The sequence below is a fragment of the Haliaeetus albicilla genome, chromosome 3, assembly GCF_947461875.1.
Source record: "Haliaeetus albicilla chromosome 3, bHalAlb1.1, whole genome shotgun sequence".
NCBI lineage: Eukaryota > Metazoa > Chordata > Aves > Accipitriformes > Accipitridae > Haliaeetus > Haliaeetus albicilla.
The window spans coordinates 55,129,992-55,157,121 of NC_091485.1; the positions used below are offsets into that span (position 1 = coordinate 55,129,992).

The 27,130-nt window shown below is 42.2% G+C and overlaps 1 protein-coding gene across 1 annotated transcript; it reads left to right on the forward strand.

The window, feature by feature from the left end:
- Window positions 1-734: 734 nt before the first annotated feature.
- Window positions 735-27,130, forward strand: BAALC (BAALC binder of MAP3K1 and KLF4). Its single transcript, XM_069779824.1, has 3 exons — window positions 735-989; window positions 19,645-19,814; window positions 22,959-27,130. The coding sequence occupies exons 1-3, from the start codon at window positions 824-826 to the stop codon at window positions 23,061-23,063; spliced, it is 441 nt and encodes a 146-aa protein (XP_069635925.1). The 5' UTR covers window positions 735-823; the 3' UTR covers window positions 23,064-27,130.

Below are 27,130 nucleotides of genomic sequence, written 5' to 3' on the forward strand. Positions count from 1 at the left end.
CTCCCTCAAGGAAGGGGTGGCCGGCTTTATGAAACGGGGCGCGAGGCCCAGCCAGGGTGCACAAACGGGGCGCGACACCCGGCCAGGAGGGCTGCTACGCAGTGCTAGCGACGGCAGGCTGGCACGTACGGCCAGCCCAGATGTGTGAGTCCAGCCTAGACGCGTAGGTCCAGCCCAGATGTGCGAGTCCAGCCTAGACGCGTAAGTCCAGCCCAGATGCGCGAGTCCAGCCTAGACGCGTAGGTCCAGCCCAGATGTGCGAGTCCAGCCCAGACGCCTAAGTCCAGCCCAGATGTGCAAGTCAGCCTAGACGTGCAAGTCCAGCCCAGATGTGTACGTAAGTCCCGCCTGAACAAGCCCCCCCCGCAGCCCAGGGGAGAGGGAAAGCCTGCCGGCCCGCGGCGCGCCCCTGCTCCCGGCCGCCCCCGCCCTCCCGCCTGCGGGGGGAGCCGGAGGGGATCCGCGGGGCAGAGCCGGCGCCTCTCCTGGGGGGGGGCTCCGCCGCCGGCTCCCGGGGGCCGGGGGTGGGGAGAGGCCGGGGACGGGCCGGGAGGCGGCGGGCCGGGAGACAGGAGAAAAGCGGGAGGGGAGGGGAGGGGAGGGGAGAAGGGGGTAACGCGAGGAGAAGGGGAGGGGACAGCCGGGAGCGGGGGGGGAGGCAGAGGAGATAATAAAGCCGGGCAGGAGGGGGAGACGGGCGAGCGGAGCCGGGGAGAGCGAGGACGGGGCGGAGGTGGTGAGCGGGGGCGGAGGGGGGAGCGGTGCCCGGCGGCGCGATGCTGCCCGGCGGGCGGCGGCGGCAGTGAGCGGGCGGGGGTCCGCCATGGGCTGCGGGGGCAGCAGGGCCGACGCTATCGAGCCCCGCTACTACGAGAGCTGGACGCGGGAGACCGAGTCCACCTGGCTGACCAACACCGACTCCGAGAGCCCGCCGCAGGAGGGCGGCAGCGCCGAGGCCGGCGGGCGGGAGCAGGGCGGCCCGCGCCCCGGTGAGTGGGGGCCCCGCCGCGGGTGGGCACGGCGGGGAGGGGGCAAGGCTGGAACAGCCGTGCCTGTGTTTGGAGATACACAGCGAGTGTGTATAGGTGTGCCTATCCACCTATCTGTCCGCTCTGCCTGCTTCTCGGAGAACGTCTTTTTCTACCCCCCCCCCCCGCCAAAAAAAAACCAAACCCAAAACCAAAATGTAGACGCCGAAGTCTGCGCTTAAAAACCCCGTGGGCTCGCCCCGGCAGCACGGTGCGCCGAGAGCATCCGCCGCTGCCGGCCGGCCCCGCAACTCCCGGGCAGCGCGCCGAGACCGGCCGGCCGCGCCCCGGGCTTGTCTCGGGAGAGCTTGTTCGGGACCGAGAGACCCTCCCGCGGCCGCGCTCGGCTGTGGGAGAGAGCGTGTAAATGCCGCCAGCGGTGTAGTCACGTCACCAGCAGGGAAGAGGACTTGGTCTTTGAGGCTCTTGCTGGGGAATGCGTGGCTTTTTCTGCAGAAGTCGTTTAGGAAATAGGTTTAAAATAAGGAAGAGGTGGTGGTATGCCAGCCTTCTTCCACGCTGCCTCCGGTTAGGATGATACACAGAAAAGAAAACTGATCGGATGGCGGGCTGCACAGGAGCTGACCTACAAGTTTGAATTTCCCAGTTCAGTTCTTGTCAGCGTGGTACGTTCTCAGCTGTGCACCTCAGGTATTTCGGTAGGGACAGACATGGGAAAGGGAATGAGGAGCTCTGATCTGACGTGGGGTTTAAAATGTTCTCGGAATTATTATGTATTGCAGCAGTGCTTAGAAATCTCACTCTAGGGCCAGAAATCCATCGTGCTCGGTGTTGTACAAACACAACATGAAAATGGTCGCTGTCCCAGAAAGATTATAATTTGCATATAATGAAGTAAATGCCTACAGGCAGCTTCAGAGGAAAAGAAGTAGCTTTGCAGACTTTTATAGCGAGCTACAAAGCACCAGGAAGAAATCATGAAAGTGTAGGGGTGAAAATCTAGAAAGGTGAGCATCACAGGCCAGCTGGAATAGGGGGATGATGACTGTGCTGACCGAAACACGATGGGGAGGGAGCGGTCATAAAGGGTCTATGTTGTACTCCTGAAGGCTAAAGAAAGGCTTTGTAGTAATCACATGTGAAATTATGAGAATTTGAAGGTGAGTCGGTATATGAAATGCTGTATTAAAGAAGATTATGTAAGGAATTTAAAGAGATTCAAGGCGATACTGGCCACTAAGCTTGAATGACAGCTGACAGTCTTGTCTCCAGCAATGAAGGCTAAACACGGGGAGCGTTACCTCTGTACCCAGGCTTAGCATTATCTTAGCCATGTTTACTTTGAGTTGGTGCCTAAACATCATAAACAGAAGCCAGATAGTCCAAGATCTGATATTGAATAGGAGATGATAAAGAGGTAGATCAGTTAGTATTCTTCCTAGAAACATGCGATAATTCGATTTGTGTTTACAGATGAGAATACCAGAGATAAGGAGAAGAGGACAACACTCAAGTCCAATAGAGACTGATTAGGGTAAGAGAAATTCTTTACAAGAAAGCCTTGCAGAAGAGATTAGAGAGGAGGGGAATGAGGAGAGGACAGACTAGTACAAGGAACAAAGGAAGGACTGGCAGGACTTCAGGAAGGGCGAGATTTGCCCTTCAACACAGCCGTGGTGGCAGCAGCTTAAGGAACCTGAGGAACACACACTGGTCCCAATTAGTGCCTTGAAAGTCATGAAGTACTTCATTGAGAGCTGTTGTAGGGTAAGGCTTGAGGTAGGAAAGGAAAGGAATAAGGAGAGGTACTCCAGGGGCTAGAAACAGCACGTTCAGTGGATTTACAGATGAAAGGGAGAGGAAGCAGCAACTGGAGGGGCAAATGAGGTCAAGTATGGGTTTAAGACGTGAAGAGGAAAACATGCCTTTACTGTGAGAATTGAAAACTGCCTAAGAGTGAGAGACAAAAGGGAAGAGTAAGGGAGGGGATAACAGCAGGATGGGGGAGATGAGGAGATGGGACATGACACTGGCGTAAGTGCAGGTAGATTTCTGTAACTGGGATGTAGAAAGGGAGGAGGCAGCCAGGGAAGGGGGGACCAGCCAAAGGCAGCTGGGGAGAAGAGGATGAAGTTGTTCTTTGTCGTTTTTCGCTTGGAATAAATTGGTGAAATTCTGTGAAGAGAGAGAAGTGGAGGCAGGATGAAGGAAAGATTTCAGGAAAAAGCCAAAAGCGTTAAAAGGAAAGAGGGGTAAATCACTCAGGGATGAAAGAATGTATGGTATACAGGATCAGCAAGCATATCAGTGAGGAAAGGGTTAGTAACTACTGTGTATTGACCTTAGTAATCTCATCCCACCCCAAAATTTCATTATATCCATCTCCTTCTGTCAGCCAGCATATTTAGCTTTCTGTGTCTGCTCTCATTGGAACTATATGTATGTGTGTAGCCAAATGTTTGTATCTTTACTAAAGCATTTTGAAAGCTAAAATATTACTAAATTAAAAAGGAAGTCATGAGGTTTTTTAATTTTCCCTTCGCTTTTCCTTTCTTCCTATTTCAGCTGACCCTTCCTTAGAATATTTGTTCACTTCCCTACTTGATTTTTTACATCCATTTTAATAATGAATATTGCAATCTCCCTATTTTTTACAGGAAGACATATAGGACAATATCCGTTGTTACACTATAGCTAAAATAAGACAGACAACTTTTCCTAGGTTCATGACAAGTCACTGAGAGCCACAAATATAGGTGGTAGCAACTTGTTGCAAGTACACTGCTGAGGCTTTGACAATGATGAACAGGGTAAATAACTGATACGGGTGAAGAAGGGTAGAAAAGTAATAAGTACTTCATGAAGCATTGCAGGTGGTGAAATTGAAAGACAACTTCTAGAAGATAAGCGTACGTACTGTTCATAGGGCAAGCGGCTTCCACGAGGGAGGAAAAACCGCAAGACTCGCAGAGAGCCCATACAATAGAGCAGTTTCTCTTAAGAACATCCATTGCTATGTGACCGAAGAACTTTTCACAGGATTCAGCTACTGTGTAGGCTATAGCTGGGGAAAATAATAGACTACATTTCTGCTTAGTAACCGTTCCTTGATCCTTGCAACCCTTTGCACAAATTGCCTTCTCTTTAGAGGGTCTGATTCAGCTAAGTGGAAGCGTTAGCACAAGTAATGACTTTCTGGGGAAGTAAGAATCTGCAGGAGCAGGCAAGTCCCCAGGGCAGTCACCATGGGTTACAAGCGAACTGCAGGGAAAAGGCTGAACTAACAAAAACTGCACAAAACCTGTCAAGTATTTCGGAACACGTTTGCATAGCCTGCTGTGTTACATTGGGATACCTGGCCGATATATATGTATATATGTGTAGGCTAGTAACTTAAGATGCATAATTTCCCGCCAGAAACCACTACTGTAAAAGTGCTTTATAAACCCATTCAATATTGACTATAACAAAATTTTTGTTTGTTTTAAAGCAGGCTTTAAGCCATCTGATTTCTATTTCTTTCCATTTTTCAGTGACTAAGCTGCTGTATTCAATTATTTTTTCTTTATTATACTTGAAAGTGCCTCAGAGTGGATAAAGCAGCATGTCGCCTTGTGGTCAGAGACCTTACAAACACAGTTTACTTCATGGGCTGCAAACGCCTTAGGACAGGATCTCTCCTTACTGTTTTCCAACAGCCACCAGCACACTAGGACCCCAGTCTTGGCTGGAGATTGTTACTGAAATGCAAATAAAAATAATTAATTTTTAAATGATGTAGCAATCAAATGAAAAAGAATTCTCTTGTATCAGAACTGAAAAGCGGCATATTGATTGCTTCAGGGCTCACTTGTTCAGTCCCTCAACTAATAAAACATTTGTTTATTTTTTATCATTACCTGACTCACAGTACCAGCTAAGCCTTTAAAAACAGACAAGTGTTTTTTCTTCTTTGTACCTTGCACTATTTCTATAGTAAAGACGTTTTTCCTGAAGCATATTAAAGAAAAAAAATTATCCACGTTTCACACAGACTCACCTGATGCACTTGGGAGAAAAACTTCCTCATGGTATCAGCAAACCTACCTGCAGTCAGTGGTCTGCCGGGAATGAAATCTGCGATTTAGGATCAGTTCATCCCCTAGTGAAGACATTTGCAAAATAGCTACGAAATGGGGTAGTAGAATCGAGTCCTTTGTAAAATAAATAATGAAAATCAGAGGAATACAGGAGAAGTTTTATCACACTCTAGCAATCTGGCTGGCTAACAGTTTGTCTTGCATAGTTGCCTGTAATATAGTTGCGCATTTATGAATAATTCTTGCTCTTTTCTCCGGGGTTAAATGGCTGGCTTATGCTGCTGCTCTACTATTTTCTGATCGCTGACAGCTGTGGGAAGTTTTATGGACCAGGTTCATCTTTGCAGCTAGGCTCTAGCCAAGACTCAGCATGCAGAATACGGGGTTTCAGAGGTAACCTTTCACAGAGAAGTTTTTGAAAATCAATTTTCCATCCTTTACAGTAGGAGGACTGGAAGCAGCCGCAGCCGACAAGCAGGGCTGTGCGAGCGCCAGTTGCCATAACAACAGGGACTGGTGCTGGCTGGGACCACAGCTGCAGTCATCTGCTCTTTCATTTACCAGGTATACATAAAGTTAAAAGCTTAACAAAAATGAATAAGCAAGCATCAGGTTGTAAATTAAGAACTTGGTGCAGCAGATGGTTTCTTGTAAATCGGGCTGCAGAGAAGTGTTTAATAAAAAATCTATTTTAGGTTAAGAGCCAAAGAGGGATCACTTTGGCTAGCGCATAATAAGGGTGTATCAGGATCTCTTTGTGCTCTTATGCCCATTTACTACTGTTCTTTTATTAACGGGTTGGTTCAAAATCTGCTATGTTTAAGAAACAATTATAGCAGTGATTCTGACATGATATTTTCAGGAGATAACCTCATTATCGTTCAGAATTACAGTAAAAGTGAATAAATACAGCCTCTTCCTGGACTGTAGACATATTACAGTAATTCCCTATTCCGCCTTAGTCCAGACCTTGGATATAATAATGTATTGGGTTTGCATGGCAAGATTTTGGTAGCGGGGGGGGTTACAGGGGTGATTTCTGTGAGAAGCTGCCAGCAGCTTCCCCCATGTCCGACAGAGCCAATGCCAGCCGGCTCCGAGATGGACCTGCCGCTGGCCAGGGCCGAGTCCATCAGCTACAGTAGTAGTGCCTCTGGGATGACATATTTAAGAAGGGAAAAAAAAAAGTTGCTGTGACACAGAAACTGCAGCTGGAGAGAGGAGTGAGAACATGTGAGAGAAACAGCCCTGCAGACCCCCAGGTCAGTGCAGAAGGAGGGGGAGGAGATGCTCCAGGCGCCAGAGCAGAGATTCCCCTGCAGCCCCTGGTGAAGACCATGGTGAGGCAGGCTGTCCCCCTGCAGCCCAGGGAGGTCCATGGTGCAGCAGTTATCCACCTGCAGCCCATGGAGGACCCCACGCCGGAGCAGGTGGGTGCCCCCGAAGACGGCTGTGACTCCATGGGAAAGCCTGCGCTGGAGCAGTCTGTGACTGAAGATCGGCCCATGGAAGGGCCCTGCTCTGGGAGCAGTCTGTGCCTGAAGGACTGCAGCCCGTGGAAGGGACCCACGCTGGAGCAGTTCATGAAGAACTGCAGCCTGTGGGAAGGACTCATGTTGGAGAAGTTCATGGAGGACTGTCTCCTGTGGGAGGGACCCCACGCTGGAGCAGGGGAAGAGTGTGATGAGTCCTGCCCCTGAGGAAGAAGGAGCGGCAGAGACAGTTTATGTTGAACTGACCCCAACCCCCATTCCCCGTCCCCCTGTGCCGCTGCGGGGGAGGAGGTAGAGAAATTGGGAGTGAAGTTGAGCCCGGGAAGAAGGGAGGGGTGGAGGAAGGTGTTTTTTTAAGATTTGGTTTTATTTCTCATTATCCTACTCTGATTTTGATTGACAATAAATTCAATTAATTTTCCCCAAGTCGAGTCTGTTTTGCCCATGACGTTAGTTGGTGAGTGATCTCTCCCTGTCCTTATCTCGACTCTCGAGCCTTTCATTATATTTTCTCTCCCCTGTCCAGCTGAGGAGGGGAGTGATAGAGCGGCTTTGGTGGGCACCTGGCATCCAGCCAGGGTCAACCCACCACAAATGATATGGTATTTGCTAAAGGATCCCATTTTAATATTGTTTCTGGATTTTAATTATATGATCTCTGCCATTTCAGTTGTCACTAGCCTCTGTATGGAGGACAGTACTGAGGAAGCCTTTCTAATCCACCCAAAAAGAGAAGAAAAGAAAAAATAGCAAGTGGGATGTTTCATACAGTAGGGAGAAGAAGCTTTTGCATCTAGTTTTTACCATCTAGCTTTCAGAAAGCAGCCTTCTTATGTGTATCCTCTACTTTGTACACCTACTTCTTCTGTGTTAACATTTACGTGGCTGGGTAACAGACTTCTTAAATGGGGAAAGTGCCTCTGTAGAGTGGGTTTGTGTAGGTGCTTCCATCTGCACAAGAAGAAGATTGGGTTGAAATCCCTCTGAAAATCACTTTCTTAAAAGCATGATTTGGTAGGGCTGTTCTTCAGAGGGTTTCTTTCCGAGTGGCACCTAGTTTCATGTCATACCTCACTACACCTCTGGAAGACCACATAAATAGCAAACCTTGCTGTCAGTTCTGGAAGTACAAACTCAGTACCAAATGTGGAGGTAAACTAAAGCAATGGTAAAGCCCGGAGCCCCTGCTGCTGCAGAGGAGTTGACCGTTGCCATATGCTTTAGGGACTCAGTCAACCTTTTCACAGCAAGTCTGCAGGAGAAGGGTGGGAATTGTTGCGGGATGGAAGGGAAATAACACCGATGCACCACCCAGCTGTATGCCTCCCTCACAAATGGAAAAATAATCATTTTTGCCAGTAAAAAATTACTTTTCTGCAAGGGTTTGAGAAGGACACCTGGGTGATGGGTTTTGTCAATGACAGGTCCTGCCTGCAGGATGCTCGGAAGGCAATTGCTCTGCAAAATTCCTCGTCTTTTTTTTTTCCCCTTTATATCCTGATTCAGGACATTTAAAAATTCTTTTTTCTTTTCCTTAGGAATGAATTTATACTTTCTGGCCAGTTCTAATCCTGTATTTTCCAGTTTAGGAATATATAGTTCAAAACTAACACTTAAAAATGGAATTAGCTTTAAATGAAGATTCCTGCCAATCTCGAAATAGAGGTGTAATGTATTTCATTCAGGATACTCAGTTCAGAGTGCAGTTTACCTTATTGCCCATAGATTAAAATTTTCAAAATTTCCACATTGAGCACATACTGCAGTAATCCAGCATTTAAGTGACAGAAATCTGTCTTTTCTATACCTGTAGTCAGGGATAGAAATATATTTTTTAACAGAAATAGAACTGATACTGCTAGTCCCAGTTTTTTTCCTCAGGTATTCCTGCAGTTAAAAATGAAATAAATTGATTACAGTTAAAAAAATCTAAGATTCAGAGTTGTGTTTTATCTTAAATCAAAATACAGTAATAGTTAAGACTCAGAAACTGAATGATTGAAGCCATGAGTTTATTGTAAGGCTTTTTGTTTGACTTGCATAAAGCAGCACTCTTTTCTAGGTTATGCATACAGTATTTTGAAAGCTGTGTGATTGCGTGCGTTTCTCAGCAGTGACCTTGCATGAAAAACATGGCTTGGTGCTTTACTGTACGCAAATAAATAATACATTCCTATCCCAATTTTATTATGTGATGAGTACATGCATAATTACTTCCTTAGACTGTCGCACTGCCTTTTCTCTTCTGTTTAGGAAAAACACAGGTTAAAAGTAAAACAAATGGGCAGGTGGCAGAGTGATGTTTTACCAATTACCATGGGCAGCTGTAGGCTGCGGGGTAGGATTTTCCATTTTAAGGTTTTCCTGAACCCACCATTGTTTCTGCATTGCTATTTGCTTGACTGAGCCTTAAATTTTAAGCAGCTGATGAAAAAGAAGTAACGTGGAGCTTCTTATTCCTCCTGGAAGACCATGGATTCAGGCTAGCCTGTTCAGGTGGATGCTCGCTACTGAAGAGCAAAATAATCAGCCAATCCTCTAGTGATACAAAAGAAGTGATGCACAGTACAATCGCTCACCACCTGCTGACCGATGCCCAGCCTATCCCTGAGCCGTGGTGCCCCCAGCCAACTCGCCCCAGTTTATATACTGGGAGTGATGTCATATGGCATGGAATGCCCCTTTGGCCAGTTTGGGTCAGCTGCCCTGGTTGTGTTTCCTCCCAACTTCTTGTGCACCCCCAGCCTCCACTGGCAGGGCAGTATGAAAAGCTGAAAAGTCCTTGACTTAGTATAAACACTGCTTAGCAACAACTAGAACATCAGTGTGTTATCAACATTATTGTCATCCTAAAGCCAAAACACAGCACTATACCAGCTACAAAGAAGAAAATTAACTTTATTCCAGCCGAAACCAGGAGAACACTAAATGTGAGTGATAACTTTTTCACATGCATACAGATATCTTAAGGCAAAGCATTTTATGATCACAGTCATACCGTGAACCAGTTAAGTCATCAGTATCCTTTCATATATTCATACCCTGTAAGGCTGGAAATGTCACCTGGTCATACAGCCCACTGGTCTTCCCTGAATTAATTCCTGTATGGAGCATATGTTTGGGACATTCAGACTTAATTTAGAGCTTTCCAGTGGCTGACATTTTGCTTAAGCCTTTGTAAATTAGGCCAGTACCTAATAAGTCATTGTCAAAATACATGTCTAATGTCTTACCTGGAACCTTTAGCTTCAATTTCCAGCTGCTGAACCATGGTAAGCAAAACTGAAGAGTCATTTCAGCTCAAGTTTCATGTACATTTAGATGCTTTTCATAAGGATTTCTGTTTAGTCTGCCTAAACATTTTGCTGCTCCTCATTATGATTAATTGAAATGATATTATCTACTCATCTTAAAATTCCATGCGTGATTAGCTAGGTAATGAGAATGATAATACTACTTTCCACTTCTGTGCTGGAAATTAGTCTAAACCATAATGAGTGATGTTTCATTACCACATCCTGAAGGAGAAGGAAAGACCATGTGAATGTCTACAAATCTAAGCCACTGTTCAGAACCTGTCTCCAAACAGGGTGGGTACAGTTGTGGGAAGGATGGTTGAAAGAGGGCCAGCAGTCTGCTGCTTGTTTTCCACTTTGCACAGTGCTTTCCTGCAATGGGAACTTCTTTCTTTGTATTTTCAGGAAAGGGTATAAGACAGGAACTGAGCCAAAAGCAAGCACCTTTGGAAAACAGGCTGACTTGACTTAGTTTGGACAGCCATGATGTTAGGTATTGTGCATGGAGAGTATAATTTTTAAGGTGAATTTTCCACATAGCCTGTGTCTTTGCATGTGGAGAAGCAGATGCCTGCACTGCTTATCCTTCTAAAATGCAGCATTATGGAAAGCACTTCAGAGGTTTTCTATTTCGCTGTTAGTTTTTCACTTTGGAGGAATGAGTGATCCGTTTCTGGCACATCATGTGGCAGTGGTAAGTTGCTTAATCCATTCTGTCTCGTGATTTTCCCAGGAATAAATGTACTCAGCCTTCAGTGTCTTCCACAATGTTGCCAATTCTTATTCCACAATATAGTGAAAATTCAGTTCTTCTTTCCTGTTCCAGTTATTAAAATTTGTATCTTCATCCATCAAACTCTGTTGTCTTTCTGCCATTAAGTCCTCCCCTAGCCCCCTGATTACAATTCTTTCAGGTTTACCTTTCCTATCTTCCCTTCATGGTCAGACCAATTCCTCCTTATTCTGCTTCTGGAGTCTATTTTCCATGTAGTATCCTTTGTCTTGAGCTTAGAAATGATCACACATTGTTAAAAGAGTGTTGCAGTGTGCTTTTTCTATTTGGAATAAATATAAATTTTATATTCTCCTTTCATTTCATAGATGTGGTTGCAACAGTGTTAAGTTTGTTTACAGGATAGGTATACCATGATTCTGTATCATAATTTGAAATCAAAATATACCAATATGCAAAGATTTAGCATCTGCCTGTACCTGGGAAATTAGGCCATGTAAGGGATATTAAGGTTTGCAGCTCTAATGCTGCCTTTTTTTGTATTCTACTTGTCTGCTAGAATCCTTGAATACTGTCTAGCAGAAAGCTTCATACTATAGTGATAAATCTCATCAGACTTGCAGAGCTATTTATCGTATGCTTATTTATGCATGTGCATGTTAAATTCCAGTTTTAAAACCTTTTAGAAATTCCTTTTATCTAACAAAGAGGAGCCTCTTGCCTCATTTCAAAACAGCAATGGTAAAAGAAGTTTTGAAATACAGAAATCTATAGGACTCTTCTTTGTTTTATGCTCAGAAATGAAGTGGAAGGAAATAGGAAAATAAGCAAACCTGCCAGCCAAAACTGTCGCAAGGCGTAGTGCTTTGTGTCTCAGTTTTGCCAGGACTCCAGTGTGCATATAGTGATTTAAAAGCATTACATATATTCATTGTAAGCCAGTTCTTTTAGTACTGGACATTTAAAACTGTAATCTTAGAGAAGAACATAATTCCACAGGGCTCCCGAACGTGACAAAACCACGGCCAGATGAGGATCTCGTAGTCTGATTTGTCTTCTGCTGTTGGCTATTATCTGAGCCCCACCATTTCGCGTAAATAGAGAATTTCCTCTTATTTATCAGCTACTTCCCTTAGCGCTGAAAGTAAAGCAGGTACCTTCCAAACAGGGAAGAGGCTGTTCGTGCTCCAGGGCAAGCTGAGTTCCAGTCAGCATCCCCTGGAAGTAGGGGGGAAGGCACAGGGCTCCCTCCCGCTTCCCCGCGCCTGCTGCGCGCCAGGGCTCGGCTCAGCCCTGCCTGGCTGGGGTCAGCTCTGGGGGGGCCTGCCGTGCCTGGAGGGCTTCGTGGAAGGAGGACAGGTCTCCTTCCCCTGCCTTTTCCCCAGCCTGTGGGGGAACCGTTTCGACGGCACCTCTGAGGAGGGACTCCACAGAATTCCGCTGGCCTGTGCAGAACGTGGAGAAGATGCAAAGCCATTGTTTTGTTTTGCTTCACTGTCTAAAATTCGTATCGTATTAGAGTTCAGATAAATCATACTGGGTTCTCTGAACATCTAGGCAGCACATTTATTGCGTTACTGCATTTGCCAATTCTATAAATACAAAACTTTTTTTCTGATGACGTTTTCTTGCTGCAGCAGGTCCTCCCCCTGCAGATCTTCTGGATCCTTCGTCCTGGCTTACAAACCCACTCTCTGCTATGTGTGAAAGTTTCCAAATTCTTTCTTGTTAGGGAAAAAAGCTATTTCAGGTTTCCTGAGCATCTGGCCTCATCCCTGAGGCTACTGCTTTGGAGGAAATGACTTAAACGTGACTTCTCTCACAACCTCCACTCCATTCATTTTTGCTAGGATCTGTGCTATGTGTTATTTCTGCAGCAGAAGTACATAGCGGCACTCAGGCCCGCAGACACATAGCTTTCCCAAACATGAATAGCTTCAAATCAGGAAAACAGGTATAGGAAACAGGAGTTTCAGTGCTCTCTATACATACTATCACTCTGTAGCTTTAAAAGCAAGAAACTCAGTGATGGTAACAAATACATATTTCCACTGGAAGAAACTGCATGTTGTGATCAACACTGTTCGTTCATCTTTACCGTGAGTTTTCTCAGAGTCCATTTTTACAGTGCAGCATCTTATTATGCAGGCATTTTCTAAAACAGCATCTTATGCATTATTCATGAGATAACAGCCATGATAAATAAAAAAGGGTGTTGCTGAACCAGAAAATTGAACCTTGCTGGTTTGTTTGTAGTCAATTCCAAAGATAAAAATTTAGCATACTAATCAACAGCTACCCACTTTAAACAAATATGTGCTTGTTATTCAGTAGCAGAGCATGTGACAGCACAGGGTCCACTGTACTGGGTCAGATCTATAGCATATTTGGGTCAGAATTCATGTCCAATTTGGGCCACTACCTGCTGCTTTAAAATCAGGTAGGAGAATATTGTGGCAAGCACATGTGGAATAATTTTCTCCACAAAGGTCTGATACTTTTGGCTGAGATTAATTTCACCTCCATACCTCAAGGCTTCATAGCCCTTCCAAATTTCTTGACAGCATTAGCTATTGCAGCCCTGCTACTTTTTGTTAGTCACAGAAACTTTCAGTTCATCTTGGATCTTACTAAGATATTGCTCTTTTGGTGAGGTCTGTGCAAAGAGATCCAGGCAGACCTACTTTTATGCTATCTGTGGTTTGCAAAGTTTCCTGTAGTCCTGATAACTAAGGGCTACCCCTAAATGTTGCTATATGGTTCCTTCTCCCATTCCTGATCATTAGCAAATATATATTAGCTTTCTAATACATAGATAAGGTCTAGCAAAAAGCCTTGAGGAAGTCATACCTTTATCTTTTGTCATGCACAAAACTGACTCCCCTAGTTCTCTTTTTTCCCCTCTGTGCCAGCTGTCAATCCATGACACTATTTTGCTTTTTACTCCAGTTTTCCTTTCACAATCTGAATTAAGTATGTCATTTCCCCCCCTCTTCACACCATCTTTATTTCCGTACTAAAATCTGGTTAGAAAGAGTTAAATATTAAGAGTAAAAATTTCCTCTCCTCTTTATGAGATACTCTCATAAAGGATAATTTGAATTCTTAAGTGTAACCAGGCTGTATGTCTAAAATTGCCATTCCATGTTTTAAATTTTCTTTGACTTCTCTGTGATTAACATCCTATTTACTGAAACAATCTTTTAAAAGCTTTCTTAGACTGCTCCCTCCCCATTTAAATGTTGGGGTTTTTTTAAAGTTATAAAATATGATTTAAGCATGCTTTATTTTGAATGGACATAAGCTTGCAAATCTGTGAGTGACTTTTCAGCTACAATTTTAAGTATCTATCTCCTAAATTACAAAATACTTGAAGGATGCTGCTGTCTGGGAATTTCTGAAAACTCATTCAAAATTCAAAAATTTTTAGGTTTGTAGACAAAAAAACACATGCTAGCACATACTAAGAGGTCTCATAGAACATGGTGGGAGATGGGACTTAGTGACTCTTGCTCTTAGAGAAGTGAGGTACAGCCTGCCAGGAAGATAAGTGAGTCAGAGAGGGAGATGTTGAGAGAGAGAAGTTAGGGCATAAGTATGTTAGAGCCAGTAGAGAAAAAAGGGCATCACAGACCGAGTACTGTGAATGCATTGGTGAATTTCCGTCAGATTTCCACGTGGCATTTAGGAACTGAAAGATGCCTTTGAACAGTACAAACAGTTTACTGCCTACAATTCTGTTATGAAGAAAACTTCTGTTCATTAGAAAATGGTGCCTGGGATTAATACATGACTTAATAGTCTGAAACACAAAGAATCATGATGATAATAACTATGGTTAATTGATAAAGACAATTTTAGAGAATTAAGGTAACAGAAGCATTGTTGTGTTCAGAGTCTTCCTTCTAAAAACTCATTTTGATGTTTGCTTGGACACACTGAATTTTTCATTACATTTACAGCAGAGAGAGTAGGAGGTTATGCCAGAAAGACCGGAAAAACTTGGTGTCTTACTGGCAGTCTGAATATTCAACATTAGGGTAGACTATTAATTATGAGTAGCAGCAGTTCTTGGAGAGTTAATTTTATTTATACTGTTAATATAAGCTACATAAAAATACCAGTGCCTTTGTTTTTGTGTAGTGACAATTGTCATGTTCTATTCTCTTTGTCCTCTTCTGGGAGTTTATACTACCTTTAATATGCCTGTTGTTCTCCACATAGGATACATCTTTCAGACAGATTTGTCCTGTCTTGCTGGTCTTCATACTTACATTGAGAGGCCTCTGATTTTAGGTAGCTTTCTGTTCATTACATAGTAATATAATTGTAAAACTGTTCTTAAATGCCCTTCTTTTAAATTGTGGAACAGCTAAAACATACCCAGATATCCTAAGGACCGATTTTTAGTTTTGACTGGTAAAATTCAGTAACTGGAATTGATTTTTGTCCATGTCCAAATTTTTCCAAACTTTCATATTTTGGGAAGTTTGAACAAAAGGCAGTACTTTAATGCCAGCATTTTAATGAGGAAAATAAAAAAAAAAACCCACAACAAAAACCTTGGGCAAATTTGGTTTTTCAAAAACCATTCAACTTGTGCATGTGAAAATACACGCATTTTTTGATTATTGATCTGCCGTCTCTGATTATTTGAACTGCCATCATTTGGTGTAAATCATCAGACTTTTTCGTGAAAGAGGTTTTAGGAAAAAAGCTCCTTTGTACTAGTCAGTCATATCACATCTTACTCTGGGTCTACAACTCTGTGACACTGTTTTTGCTGTAACACAACTGGAATCTTTGGTGAATCCTGGCTAAATGGACAAAACAAATGTATGTCCCCTGACGTTGGAGTAGTTGGAAGCAATGTGAATATGCCTCCAAAGGATTTAGATAGCTCAGTGTCGTGGTTTAACCCCAGCCAGCAACTAAGCACCACGCAGCCGCTCACTCACTCCCCCCCCACCCAGTGGGATGGGGGAGAAAATCAGGAAAAGAAGTAAAACTCCTGGGTTGAGATAAGAACGATTTAATAGAACAGAAAAGAAGAAACTAATAATGATAATGATAACACTAATAAAATGACAACAATAGTAATAAAAGGATTGAAATGTACAAATGATGCGCAGGGCAATTGCTCACCACCCGCCAACCAACACCCAGCCAGTCCCCGAGCGGCGAATCCCTGCCCCCCCTTCCCAGTTCCTAAACTAGATGGGACGTCCCATGGTATGGAATACCCTGTTGGCCAGTTTGGGTCAGGTGCCCTGGCTGGGCATGAGAAGCTGAAAAATCCTTGACTCTAGTCTAAACACTACTGAGCAACAACTGAAAACATCAGTGTTATCAACATTCTTCTCATACTGAACTCAAAACATAGCACTGTACCAGCTACTAGGAAGACAGTTAACTACATCCCAGCTAAAACCAGGACACTCAGCGAGGCAACTCAGTGAGAAGGACGAGTGTAGCTGGATGAGTGGGGTTTGGTTTGGTTTTGTTTTATTGGATAGCACACCAACCTAAGCTGCTTTCTGCTGCTTGTTTCGATTCTTGTGCTACCTCCCAAGTTGTGCCAGTCTGACTGCTTGCGTCATTGGGTGATGAATAAAGTCTAGGGATAGATTTCAGTTTAAAATAACCCTTTTTTTCCCTCATGCTGCTGAAAAAAGTATTCGTCAAACTGCAGCCTACAGGATTTCTATTGGCCTGGTAAGAAAGGCAAGAGTTAGCTTACCCGTGCAGCCTAGCAAGCTAGTGAAAAGGGAGATGACAGTAAGCATTGCCATGGGGGGGCAAATTCTTTTAAGCACATTTCATGCTGTAAAGATAGACTTGGATTTGTGAGCAATGGGGCTGCTGCTTGGATATTCTCCCTGCGTCCATTGAGAGAGAGCTCATGTATGTTCTTTATAAATAAACCCGATTACATGCAATGAAATACCTGCCTCTTGTCATCCATTTCTCCCCATAATGGGACCAGCCTGGCAGTCCCCCAAACCCTGACGAACCATTCTTGAGGAAAGGGTCACCATCACATTGGTGGGGCTTTGATAATCACCCAGAAACTCAGGTTTTGGGAATGGAGCCATAAGCGTATTCTAGGCTTGCCAGTTCATTTGAAAATAAAATACGTGTATTTGACAGAGCATTGTGATGGGATCTGCTATTTTCCCTGGCCTGAGGAGACCCACAGACTTTTGGCAGGGGTTGTCCTGGCAGAGAACATGAGAATGAAAACAACATTACTGAACCCGTTTGTTTAAATTTCTACTGAAGCTCTACAGTGAAAGACCTAAGAGGATATTTACCAAACTCATGCTGTGAGGATGATATAAATATCTCAACAGTTAGCTTGGTTTAAACGGCACTGAGGCTAGACCCTGGGTATTGCCATCCTGCTAGCTTGCAAATTCCAGATTGTACAGAAGAAGAAAGTTTAACTCTTCCATTTTTGTGTAATGTGGCAAACCCTAAATAGCAATGCAAAAATATTTGCTATTTTAAAAGCAACCATGTGTTCCTAATCTTTTTAAATGTCATTTCTGTTTTGCAATCAGCATTTTGTGTAATATATCTAGTCTATAAAATAGGTGTCACTTTATGACTTGCCAACAAATCTCATGCTTTTACTTCCACTACTCATACATTCTCACTGTAGTTTCTGCTCAGTGCTCATACATAAAGGGCAAGTCACCGAAGTCTTTAAACTGTTGCCTACTCTATAAATCATCTATTTGCCAACAAAATAGAACTCTAAAATAGATTCTTAACTTCAGAATAGCAAACATATTTCAGAATAAAATAAAAAAGGTTTTTGCACTGCTTTTTGCACTAGTACTGGTGACAACTAGGTCACCCATATAAAAATATAGTAGAGTGATAGTGGAAGGCTCAGATACTGATACCTGGTTCATTTCTGACAACTATTGCAAAAAAAGTCTCAACCCTGCAATGCAGGATGCAACAAGGATGCTCACGCTGCAAACTAACAGAGGACAAACAACGAAGCAGGTATACCATTTTCAGGACTGACATTTTCCATCAGCCTCAAGAAATGGATTGATGTAAGAAAAATTGTTCTGCGTGAGACCAAAAGATGCAACACAATCTGATAAATGAACAATTGTGCTTAATAACAAAGTGGCTTTTCAGCTGACAGCTGCTTCACCAGACAATTTAGTTAGGGGCCAGATGGCCAAAAGGACACCTGGTGGAAAGTAATTTAGTAGGATGACTCCACAGAAGGAAAAACTCATAATTCGTATACATTTGAAACATCCAAGATTCAATTAATGGAATTAGTGTGTAATGCCTAGAGCATTTTGCCTGTTCAAAGCTGTGCTCAAGCTTGTTCTCACAGCTCCAGCGCAAGGTGAAGCAGTAGACTACGGCGTGACTGCTGGCTTACAGCTTTGACTCACACGTGGCTAATTGCCTCTCCATCTCCCTTCCTGACAACTGACTTTGTCTATGATATCAGTCTATGCCACTTACTGTTCTGTACCAAGTCATTTCAATGCCTCTCAGCTGGCACTGTGGAGTGGTAGGAAGAGATAAGACCTAAAACACAAGTAGGTGTGGACTTCTGGGAGATGCAGGAGAGATGAGGTTTACTCTTGTCTTACGGGAAGTTGCCTATAGATTTAGATGGGAGAACAGCATTAGTTTTTATATCTAGCAGAAAAGGCAGCTTCCAAAAACTGAAGTTTTGGGGTTTTTTTAAATAAACTATAATATAATATTTTCAAGTTTCAACTCAAAATCTTTTCTATCAAAAAGTAAATGACTTAGCATTATTAGTTACCACCACTACAAGTTAAACTGTCTTTGGAAAACTCTAACACCATCTTCTGACTGCTCAGGGAAATACAGTGACTAGTTTCTATTTAGACTTCTTAAATCTTCCACAGCTTTAGATATTTTCAGTATCAAGATTTTGAATATTTGGTTGAAGCTTTATTGATTTCAGTCATTGCCTTTGCTAGCTGCTACTGATGTTGCTTTCTACTGATAAAGCAGCTTTTCTTACAGATTTCTGGGAGAGAATTCAGGGCTTTGCTTCCTTTTTAATACCCTTAATACTGTGCTTGAATTCCCACCTGATTCATGGCAGAAGGTTTTGATGACACAATGCACGCTTCAAGTAGCAATGAATTGTCATTGGTTTTCCTCATACTTATTTTTCACTTAGTATCTGTGACTCCTTGCTTCTTCTTTCAGTTTTGACACCTGCATTGCCAGTTAGTAAATCTGCTTTTTTTTTTTCTATTTGAACATAAAGCTTGTTATAAATGAGCTTTGCCAAAAATAAAATTGAGAGCTACAGTCATGCATCCCACTTGCTCTTTGTATTTGGATTTCAGACCCAGTGTTGCAACCAGATGTTTAGTTCTCTGCACTCACCATAAAGGACAACTGGTTATTGTTAATGCAATAAGATGAGAAAATTCTTTTAGGCTGGCCAATATCATATTGTACAACACATGCCTTATCCACACAGCTAGAGCAGAAAGCAAATTAATAATTTATTTGATTACTGATAGTCAAACCAGTATGAAATACATTCTTCCTGAATTTCTTTCCTCAACTTCTGATGAAAAAAAAATGTTCAAGGCCATGAACAGAGCTTGGTCTCATCTGTCATGCTCACATCTAACCCCTTCATTTCCCAGAACTGAAGCAGATTTAAGGAGAGCCTCTCTAGGTCCTTAGTTAAACCCTCGGTCATGCAAGCAGCTGTGAGTGTGGAGAAGCCAATGGAGATGTGCAGGTGACCAAAAGGCTACTGATATGCTGCACTCATTAACCGCTTCTCCATGTTTTCTGAGCCAGTGTTTCACAGGGCAGTGGACTATAGGAGAAAAGCCAAATAATGGAAAGTGTGAAGATAAAGGTGACAAAAAGGAGGTAGACTGCTCTCACTGTAGTACCGTACCGCACTTTCCATGACTTGCGCTATCACAAAAATGTGGTGAAATAGAGGGAAGCCAGAACCAGTTATAAACTGCTCCTCAGTATTAATCGCACAGTTTCATGTGTCCCTGCTAGGTCTTCTGGAGGATGGGAAATCAGCTCAGACAGGTGTAACTACAGCATCAGCCACAGCTGGAACGCTGAACACCGAGAAGAGGAACAACTGTGGTCCTCAGTGTGCAAACCCCGTGGTCCCGGGCACAGGAGCTCCGACGCAGAGGCAGAACGGCTGCAGGACAGCAGAGGTAAGAGTATAATTGGGCTCCCTGACACTCAGCACTAGCTTCAGCCAGGTCGAACTTACTTTAGTGACAATATTCCACGCTGCAGTCAAACTGTATTTAATGCCTGGGGATAAGAGAAAATGGCTGCACCGCAGCCATGGCATGATTGAGCCTAGCACCTCTGACAATGCCTCATGCCTGAATGGCCACAAAATTGATGTTTTATCTGGCAATCAGAGTAACATATGCACTTGTTACAGGAACCCCTCCCCCCCGCCACTTGCCTTTTTCCAGCTCAGTCCAGCTGTGGCATGTATTGTGCAAACTGTTTAGATTAATTATCTGAAAGGGAATGGATTTTTCCTTAATTGCTGTTTCACTGAAATTACGTGCGCTGCACGAACCCTGGTTCATTCAAGGCTGGATGTGAAGCCTGAAAAAGTCAATGGGAGTCTTTGCAATAAATTCAGCAGGCTTTGGATCAGATCTTCCCCCCATTCTCCCCCTCGCTTGTATGTAGTATACGCTGTAGAAGGATCATCCTGTGTAATGTATGAACACACAAGGCTTTGGGGCTAGACCAAAGCACAAACTTCTCCTGTGCTAGCTGCCTACCTGCCTGTCTCACATATTTCCACCTGTTGTTCTGTTTCTGTAGCAGCTGCTGAGCTGCTGCAGATTAAAGTAATCCAAAACCTATGGTTGGTTTACTGCTTCCTCGATTTCTTAGATGGGAAGACCTCTCAGCACGGCATGTGGTGGAACTGCTACACCCATCCCACAAGAAGCTGTTCCCTCTTGGGAATCATATCCTTGAGAGAGGGAAATTTAAACCCAGGGGGACTGAGCAAATAAAAAAGGGAATTTGGATTCAATTCACCTTGCATTTGCTAACAAATACCACATTGGTACATGCGTGTTTATTTTATGCCTTTGCTATGTTATCTTCTGTGCTGCTATAGTACAGAAACATTCCCCGGTGACATGGATCCTGCTGTATCTTTCCACAAGATACTGCAGCTGCAGATGTATAGGGCCACATTCTACAGCAGCGTGACATCTAGAGCCATGGGTTTGCTGTAAATGAAAAACATAAATGCCTGTCATAGGCCCTAGCCCACAGAGAAAAATGAATTGGTCAGGTTGGATATGGTTGAACAAAACTAACATAATTATTAATCCAATTTGAAAAAGACTTGGCCACACTTAAGAATTATAATGTATGTTGGAGAAAATTGTCTAACTTTTGTAAGTGACTGAAATATTACTTCTGTATTAGACTTACTAGGAAGTATGGGCAAATTCCCACAACATGTTAATAATGTGAGTGTTGACTGTAATGGGACTACTCAGTGAAGTGTGGGTTCGTGAACTGGGGCTCTGTGGCTTTGAATGTATCTTCCTGCGTTTTTCTAGCTAAGATAAATTCAATAATATGTATCTGTACTGTTGCAAGCCAGTGCAAACAAAATTTCTGATGATAAGTAGGGCATTTACGTTATTCTATGCATCTAATGCAGGTGTCTAAGAAAGGAAGGTAAGTTGTCCAGACTTCTTATAGTCAAAAAAGAAATGTATTTTCCTACAGCAAAAGTGTAGTATCTAAGTGAGGCTCCAGCTCTGGTTTGCCATTCTGAATTTCTGTTTCTCCACTGCCTGTTTAGGGAAGTGTAAGATGAGCAGGTTTCCAATTTGGACACCTAAAGTGTAGGTGCCTAGAGTTGAGAATGTGACTATCCCCCCAACTCAAAATGTGCCCATTTTATTCATCTGAATATTCACATTGACTACATTTTTTCTTTTAACTCTACGTGCTGTAGAATAGAATGCGATGCAGCACACAGTGCTCTCAGGAGACTTGGGTTCTGCCACCGGTCTGTGGGGTAGTAGGGGGTAAATTGCTTTACCTCGCTGTTTCTCATTTTCTCGGGCATCAAGCTCTAAAGCTTCCTACTGCCTTACCCCTACCATCGGTTATGTGTCAGGGTACAGTTTGTGGTGTTGAAAGGGAAAGGGTTTGACACGGGCTGCATCTGGGAAATTTTAGTATCCTCTCATGAGGGTAATGTTAATACAACTTGGAAGTAAAAGATGCTGATGATGAAAGGATTCCTAATATCAGTGAAGGCAACAGAATGGTTAGGCACCCCAAAAGCAAAGGTGGTATCCAGATTATGTCACTGACTGACAATAACCTGGCTGGATTTTCAGGATATGTGTAGTCTTTGGAGAGTCCTTGTGTGAACAGGAGCATGGGGGGGAGTGGATAGCAAAGGAGCAGGTGTATTCAGGCTGCAGAAATGTGAAGTAATACGCAGCGGCAAATAAACACCAGGGTTTGCTCTCAGGTAAATTTGTACCTTCCACTGATGTCAGTGGAAGTTTACCAGACATTTTTCCACCTGGCATTGTTGCCATATAAATGATGCCTAATTTACCTGGCATTCTTGACACTTACAAATTGTCTCATGAAACATTGGAAATGCAATAATGAAACGCACCTAACTCAGCTGCTCTGTGTCTCTTTCAGCCTGATTCTGAGTGTCCTTTGCTAGACCTATCCAGTTTACTGCGCAGTATAGTGCGTTGCTTATGGCAACAAGCAGACAGACTAGGAGATGGAGAAGAATAAATTTAAATTAGGGATGCACTTGCATGCCTCAGACGGACTGACTTTTTTGAATTTTTGAAATAATCTGATGAAGCTCTGAAGGGTATATTTTGTACTTGGGTCTTATATGCAGGCAGAACTAAGTTATTCTGAAACTATATTTTCACTTAAGAAACATAAAATAAAGTGGAGAAAATTCTGTCTCAGGCTAGTCACACTCAACTCCCAGTGACATCAAAAGGAACCTCTAATTTCCACTTCTGGACTGAAACCAGATTTATTTGCTCTGCTTTTAGAATACACATGTGCAGAGATGATAATTACAGCCAAGAGGGTTGATCCAAAGTCTACGGACATCCACAGCCCTAATAGCAGTTATAAAAGCTTGCATCCATGCTGAATGAGAACATTGCTCCACATCACAGTACTGTGTGAAGAATGCTGGAGGCATTCTGTTTATTAAGTAGAACTGTTTTCATAAATTAGGAGGTAATCATCAATGACTCTTTGTGCTGTCAGTGTGGAACTCACTGTACTGTTTAAAACTTTCACAGAATAAATGGGATGCACAGAAAATGTCCACAAAAGAAGTCACCATTAATGTTACAAAAAACATCAGACAAAGTGACAGAAGGAAAACAAAGAATTGCGTCAATTAACAAAGGAAAACGCAGGTGAGGATGGACCTAAAAATGCTTCGCTGTGCTTTAAATGTCCTCAGTCGCTGAAGATATGAAGATCTCCAGATGTTCCATGTTGAATACAGCAGGCAGCTGCTGCTGAGTGCCTTCAGAAACATGTCTTGTAGAAACCAGCTGCAGACACTGTAGGATGTTTAGATGTCATTTGTTTAAAGCAGTGGCACTGCGCAGACATATGCCAAAATTCGTACCATTTGGTTTTTACTAAGTCCTATATTATCTCCTTGTGTATGTCCTATTCTGCATTGCTATTAGGATGAGGCCGGATGATGAGGGGTACATTTCTTCTCGATTTAAACCAGGAAATGAACAAATTAATCTGCATTTTCAGTCATAAGGGGTTTCGAGTGTGTACATTCAAACCCACGGAATTCATTTAAAGTGCTCACTTTCATAAAACTCGAACCCAGAGATCTCAGAAAGAGACACATAGGTGGCTTCCATTAAATATCTTTGAAACTATATTTGACAGTTTTATATAGTTCAGTCATATAGTAACCTTTTTACATATTAGCCTTTTAATTACTTAGTTTTAATTTATTTTCTGTATTGACAGAATTTGAATCTTAAAAACGGTAACTCTCATATTGATCAGCCTTACTTGAAGTTCCTAGTCTTAGCTGGAAGGTAGGGTTCTGGCTATTTGGTTATTTTATACATGCCCCTTTAATTATGTTGAGGCCCAGACTGACCTGGAAAAAAATGATCACTAACATTACATGAAAATAACCATGATTCTTAAAACAGTATTCCAATGACAGCTCCAAAAATGAACTTTATTTGATCAGATATAGTTGATTTGCTGTGCAGGGCTTATTTAATTTAATTGTAAACATCCTGTATCATAGTACTCCATGTTTATCATAAATTTACAGCTAAAAGGAATATAAGTGTTCAGCGTAGTAAAGACCAGGAATTAATTCAACATATTGCTTCTTAATATAGAAGTATTAATATATATTCTCTGTGAGTTTGTCCATTTATGAAGATAAAAGAGGTAAATTTATTTGCCTCCCCCATCAGACATATGTGAGTATCCTTAGAGGGCCATTTAAAATAACTAGTCAAAAGGTGTTCATAACAAACAAATGGCATTGGGAACAAAATTATGAACTGTAAGAAGTCCTTTTCACACATAGGCAAATAAGTATAAATAGAATTGTGGGACTGAATCCAAATTTATTCCATGTTAGGATCGTTTTAATAACTTGCTGCTGGGTATGTGAGTATTTAATATGTTCCTTGGAGTACAAGTCTGTGCAATAGGGAATTGTTTATTAATTATTCCAACACAAAGGCAAACTTAAATCCAGAGTTAGTGCAAGATTTTTGCATACAATAGCATACATATAAGAAATATTTATTTTTACATGTCCTAAAAAGGGGCAAAGAACTTGTCCTAAGCTTTCTGCAGGTCAGTGTGTTATCTAGTAAGTGATCTTGTGCTGCACATTTATGTAGAAGAACTAAAGAATATTGAAAATAGTGTTGTACAGGTAAGACAACAGCAGTCTGCATATGTCCTTCCAAGCTGTGGCTCTCTGCCAACTTGCTGGCAACATTATAGGAGAGGAGGGGACTTGACTCACTCTAACAATAAACAGTGGCTGTAGCAGATCAGCAATATTAATTTAGAAATGGATAGCCATTGTTGGTGGCCGTGTACCGACCTAATTGAAAGCACGCGTTCAGGATTCTGCATTATTAGTGTAGAGCAGAAGACGAACCATTTCAGATCTGTGCCAGACTTGTAACCCGCTTCTGTTTCAAAGCATTTACTGAAAGAGAGAGTGCTGTATAAACCCGTATGACACAGGAAAGCTGTAGAAAGTGATTAATGATGCTGGTGTGTGAAAGGGTAGAGGCGATTTTGAAGGCAGGCAAAAGGGAAGGTTCATTGTGTAAGAAACTGTTCCACAGATAGTTGCCTTGGGTGGATACCATGTTAGAGTGAGCAGATGCAAGAACAAAGGAGTCCTGGCAGTGAGATTATTTACTAGCTAAGAGATTATTTTGTAATGATGTGCTGACCAGATGCATCTGATGGCTTGGGTCACGCAACAGAAGCAAGCCTGCAACGCTGCATAGCGCATCAGTATGAGAAACAGTCCTAGCTGTGTGTCCAGCGGTCAGCAGGGAGGCAGCTTTTGAGTCTCGCGTTCAGAGCATGAGATGTGATAAGATGGTTAGCAGGAGATGGCCTTGGTACATAATTATCTGGGCAACACAACTGACCTTGCTTATGTTGACCACATCCACCATCAGGGTGGCAGTTGTGGAGTGGTGAAGGCTGACTGCCCTGGATGACCCCTCTGTCTGCTCATGATAACTTTCCTGAGCTACTTCAAGATCCCATAAACCTGTTTATATCCTGAAAGCTAACTTTAGGGCATTCAAAGACTGGATCCAACTTCTGTGGTACAAATGATGTCTAGTTACAAGCAGCTTTATAAAATCTTCTCATGTAACACATTACTGTTCTTATTCATTAGGTGGTAACTGAAAAGAAATTACATTATGTCTTAGGTGGCTTCTTAGTTCTTGATGCATAAGCTTCCAATGACCTTAATAAAACTAAGACCATGTTGTGGAGATGTGGATCGTGCCTCTGTACATAGATATGGTTATATTTATGTTTTCTTTACTTTCCTTCTAGAGACAGCCACCAGTAGAAACAACCAGTTTCTTTATAAAATAATATACCACTCTGTATAATTAAGGGTGACAGAATATAGTCTGTACTGCTTAAGACAATTTAAAGTCCTAAAAATAGATTTGTGTGCTGGTTTTAGTGGAAGAAGCAAGCTCAAAGAATCATCTGGACATCTTCACTCCAGGTGGCCTTCCTAGGCGTGAAGAGTCTTATTTACAGGGTCTGTTCTTCGAGTAGCATCTTTCAAATATAGAGAGCTCAAATAGAGGAAATAAAATAACTGTGTTAGAAGACATAGACTTTTAGGTAAAGGACCTGCGGACATCTCTGTCTTCTTATATGACAGGATTTTTGAAATGTAATTTTCCCCCAAAAGATGTTATGCCACTTAATTTTTTCGATGTCCCTTGGCTGCACACAAGGATTTCTACAGTTACACTGAAACAACACACTTTCTGCTGGAATGATTTGCCAACATGTGGTGAGTTTTTGTGATTTACCTGCGTTCAGGTTTTAAACAGAAACAAACTTATTTTGTCATATTTCTATAATTCCAATACAATGTATAGATAGGATTTTCCTCCAATGTGTATATACATGTAAAATACATTTTCTTCCACTATGTGAGAAATGGAATCACTCAAAAGAAAGTGGACATTGGGTAAAGAAGAGAATTTACAGTTACCCATAGATATCATTAGGCAAATTCATCTTCTCAAAGACTCAGTGCAATCTTATCTTTCAGTATTCCTTCATCTTGTCCCTTATGCTTCCTTAATGTATGTCATCATTTCACCATTACTGTAGGACATGGACTGGAAGACACACAATTTTACTATGTGACAGAAATGATCTTGTACTGAAAAAATAGGAAAGTATAATTATTGTGTAAGCAATATATGAGTACTGGGTTAAACATGCATTCTTGTTAGCTGAATGACTGAGATCGCATACAAAACAGAAAACAGATATTTTTTATCTTCCTATTATGTTCATATACATATATATTCATATGTGCATGTCTCTGCGTGAGTACATTGTAATGTCTTTAGTGTGTACTTCTGTTCTGCAGTTCAGGCATGTTTTTTTGCAAACATTTTACTTGTGTTTTTAATTCTGACACCCAAGTGTAAAATGATCTAATGTTTGAACGGAAATCTGTTTTACACGCCTTATGAAAAGAATGAGCTATATAGTTTGTGCACAGAAATGGTGTTTGAAAAAGCAGGCTTCATTTTATTTGGAAATAATGAATTATCTATCTAAATTCAAACTAGACTAACAGGAGCATTTTTGTGCTCTCATTTTATCTGCAAATTATTGAAGATTGACCTTGAACTTGAAGATGAAAATAAAGAAAATTTTTAAAGTG

Coding starts and splice junctions, on each gene's coding strand:
- BAALC (XM_069779824.1), top strand. CDS start 824: ATGGGCTGCGGGGGCAGCAGGGCCGACGCTATCGAGCCCCGCTACTAC. Junction 990..19,644: donor GCAGGGCGGCCCGCGCCCCG/GTGAGTGGGGGC, acceptor TGTCCCTGCTAG/GTCTTCTGGAGGATGGGAAA. Junction 19,815..22,958: donor ACGGCTGCAGGACAGCAGAG/GTAAGAGTATAA, acceptor AAACTTTCACAG/AATAAATGGGATGCACAGAA.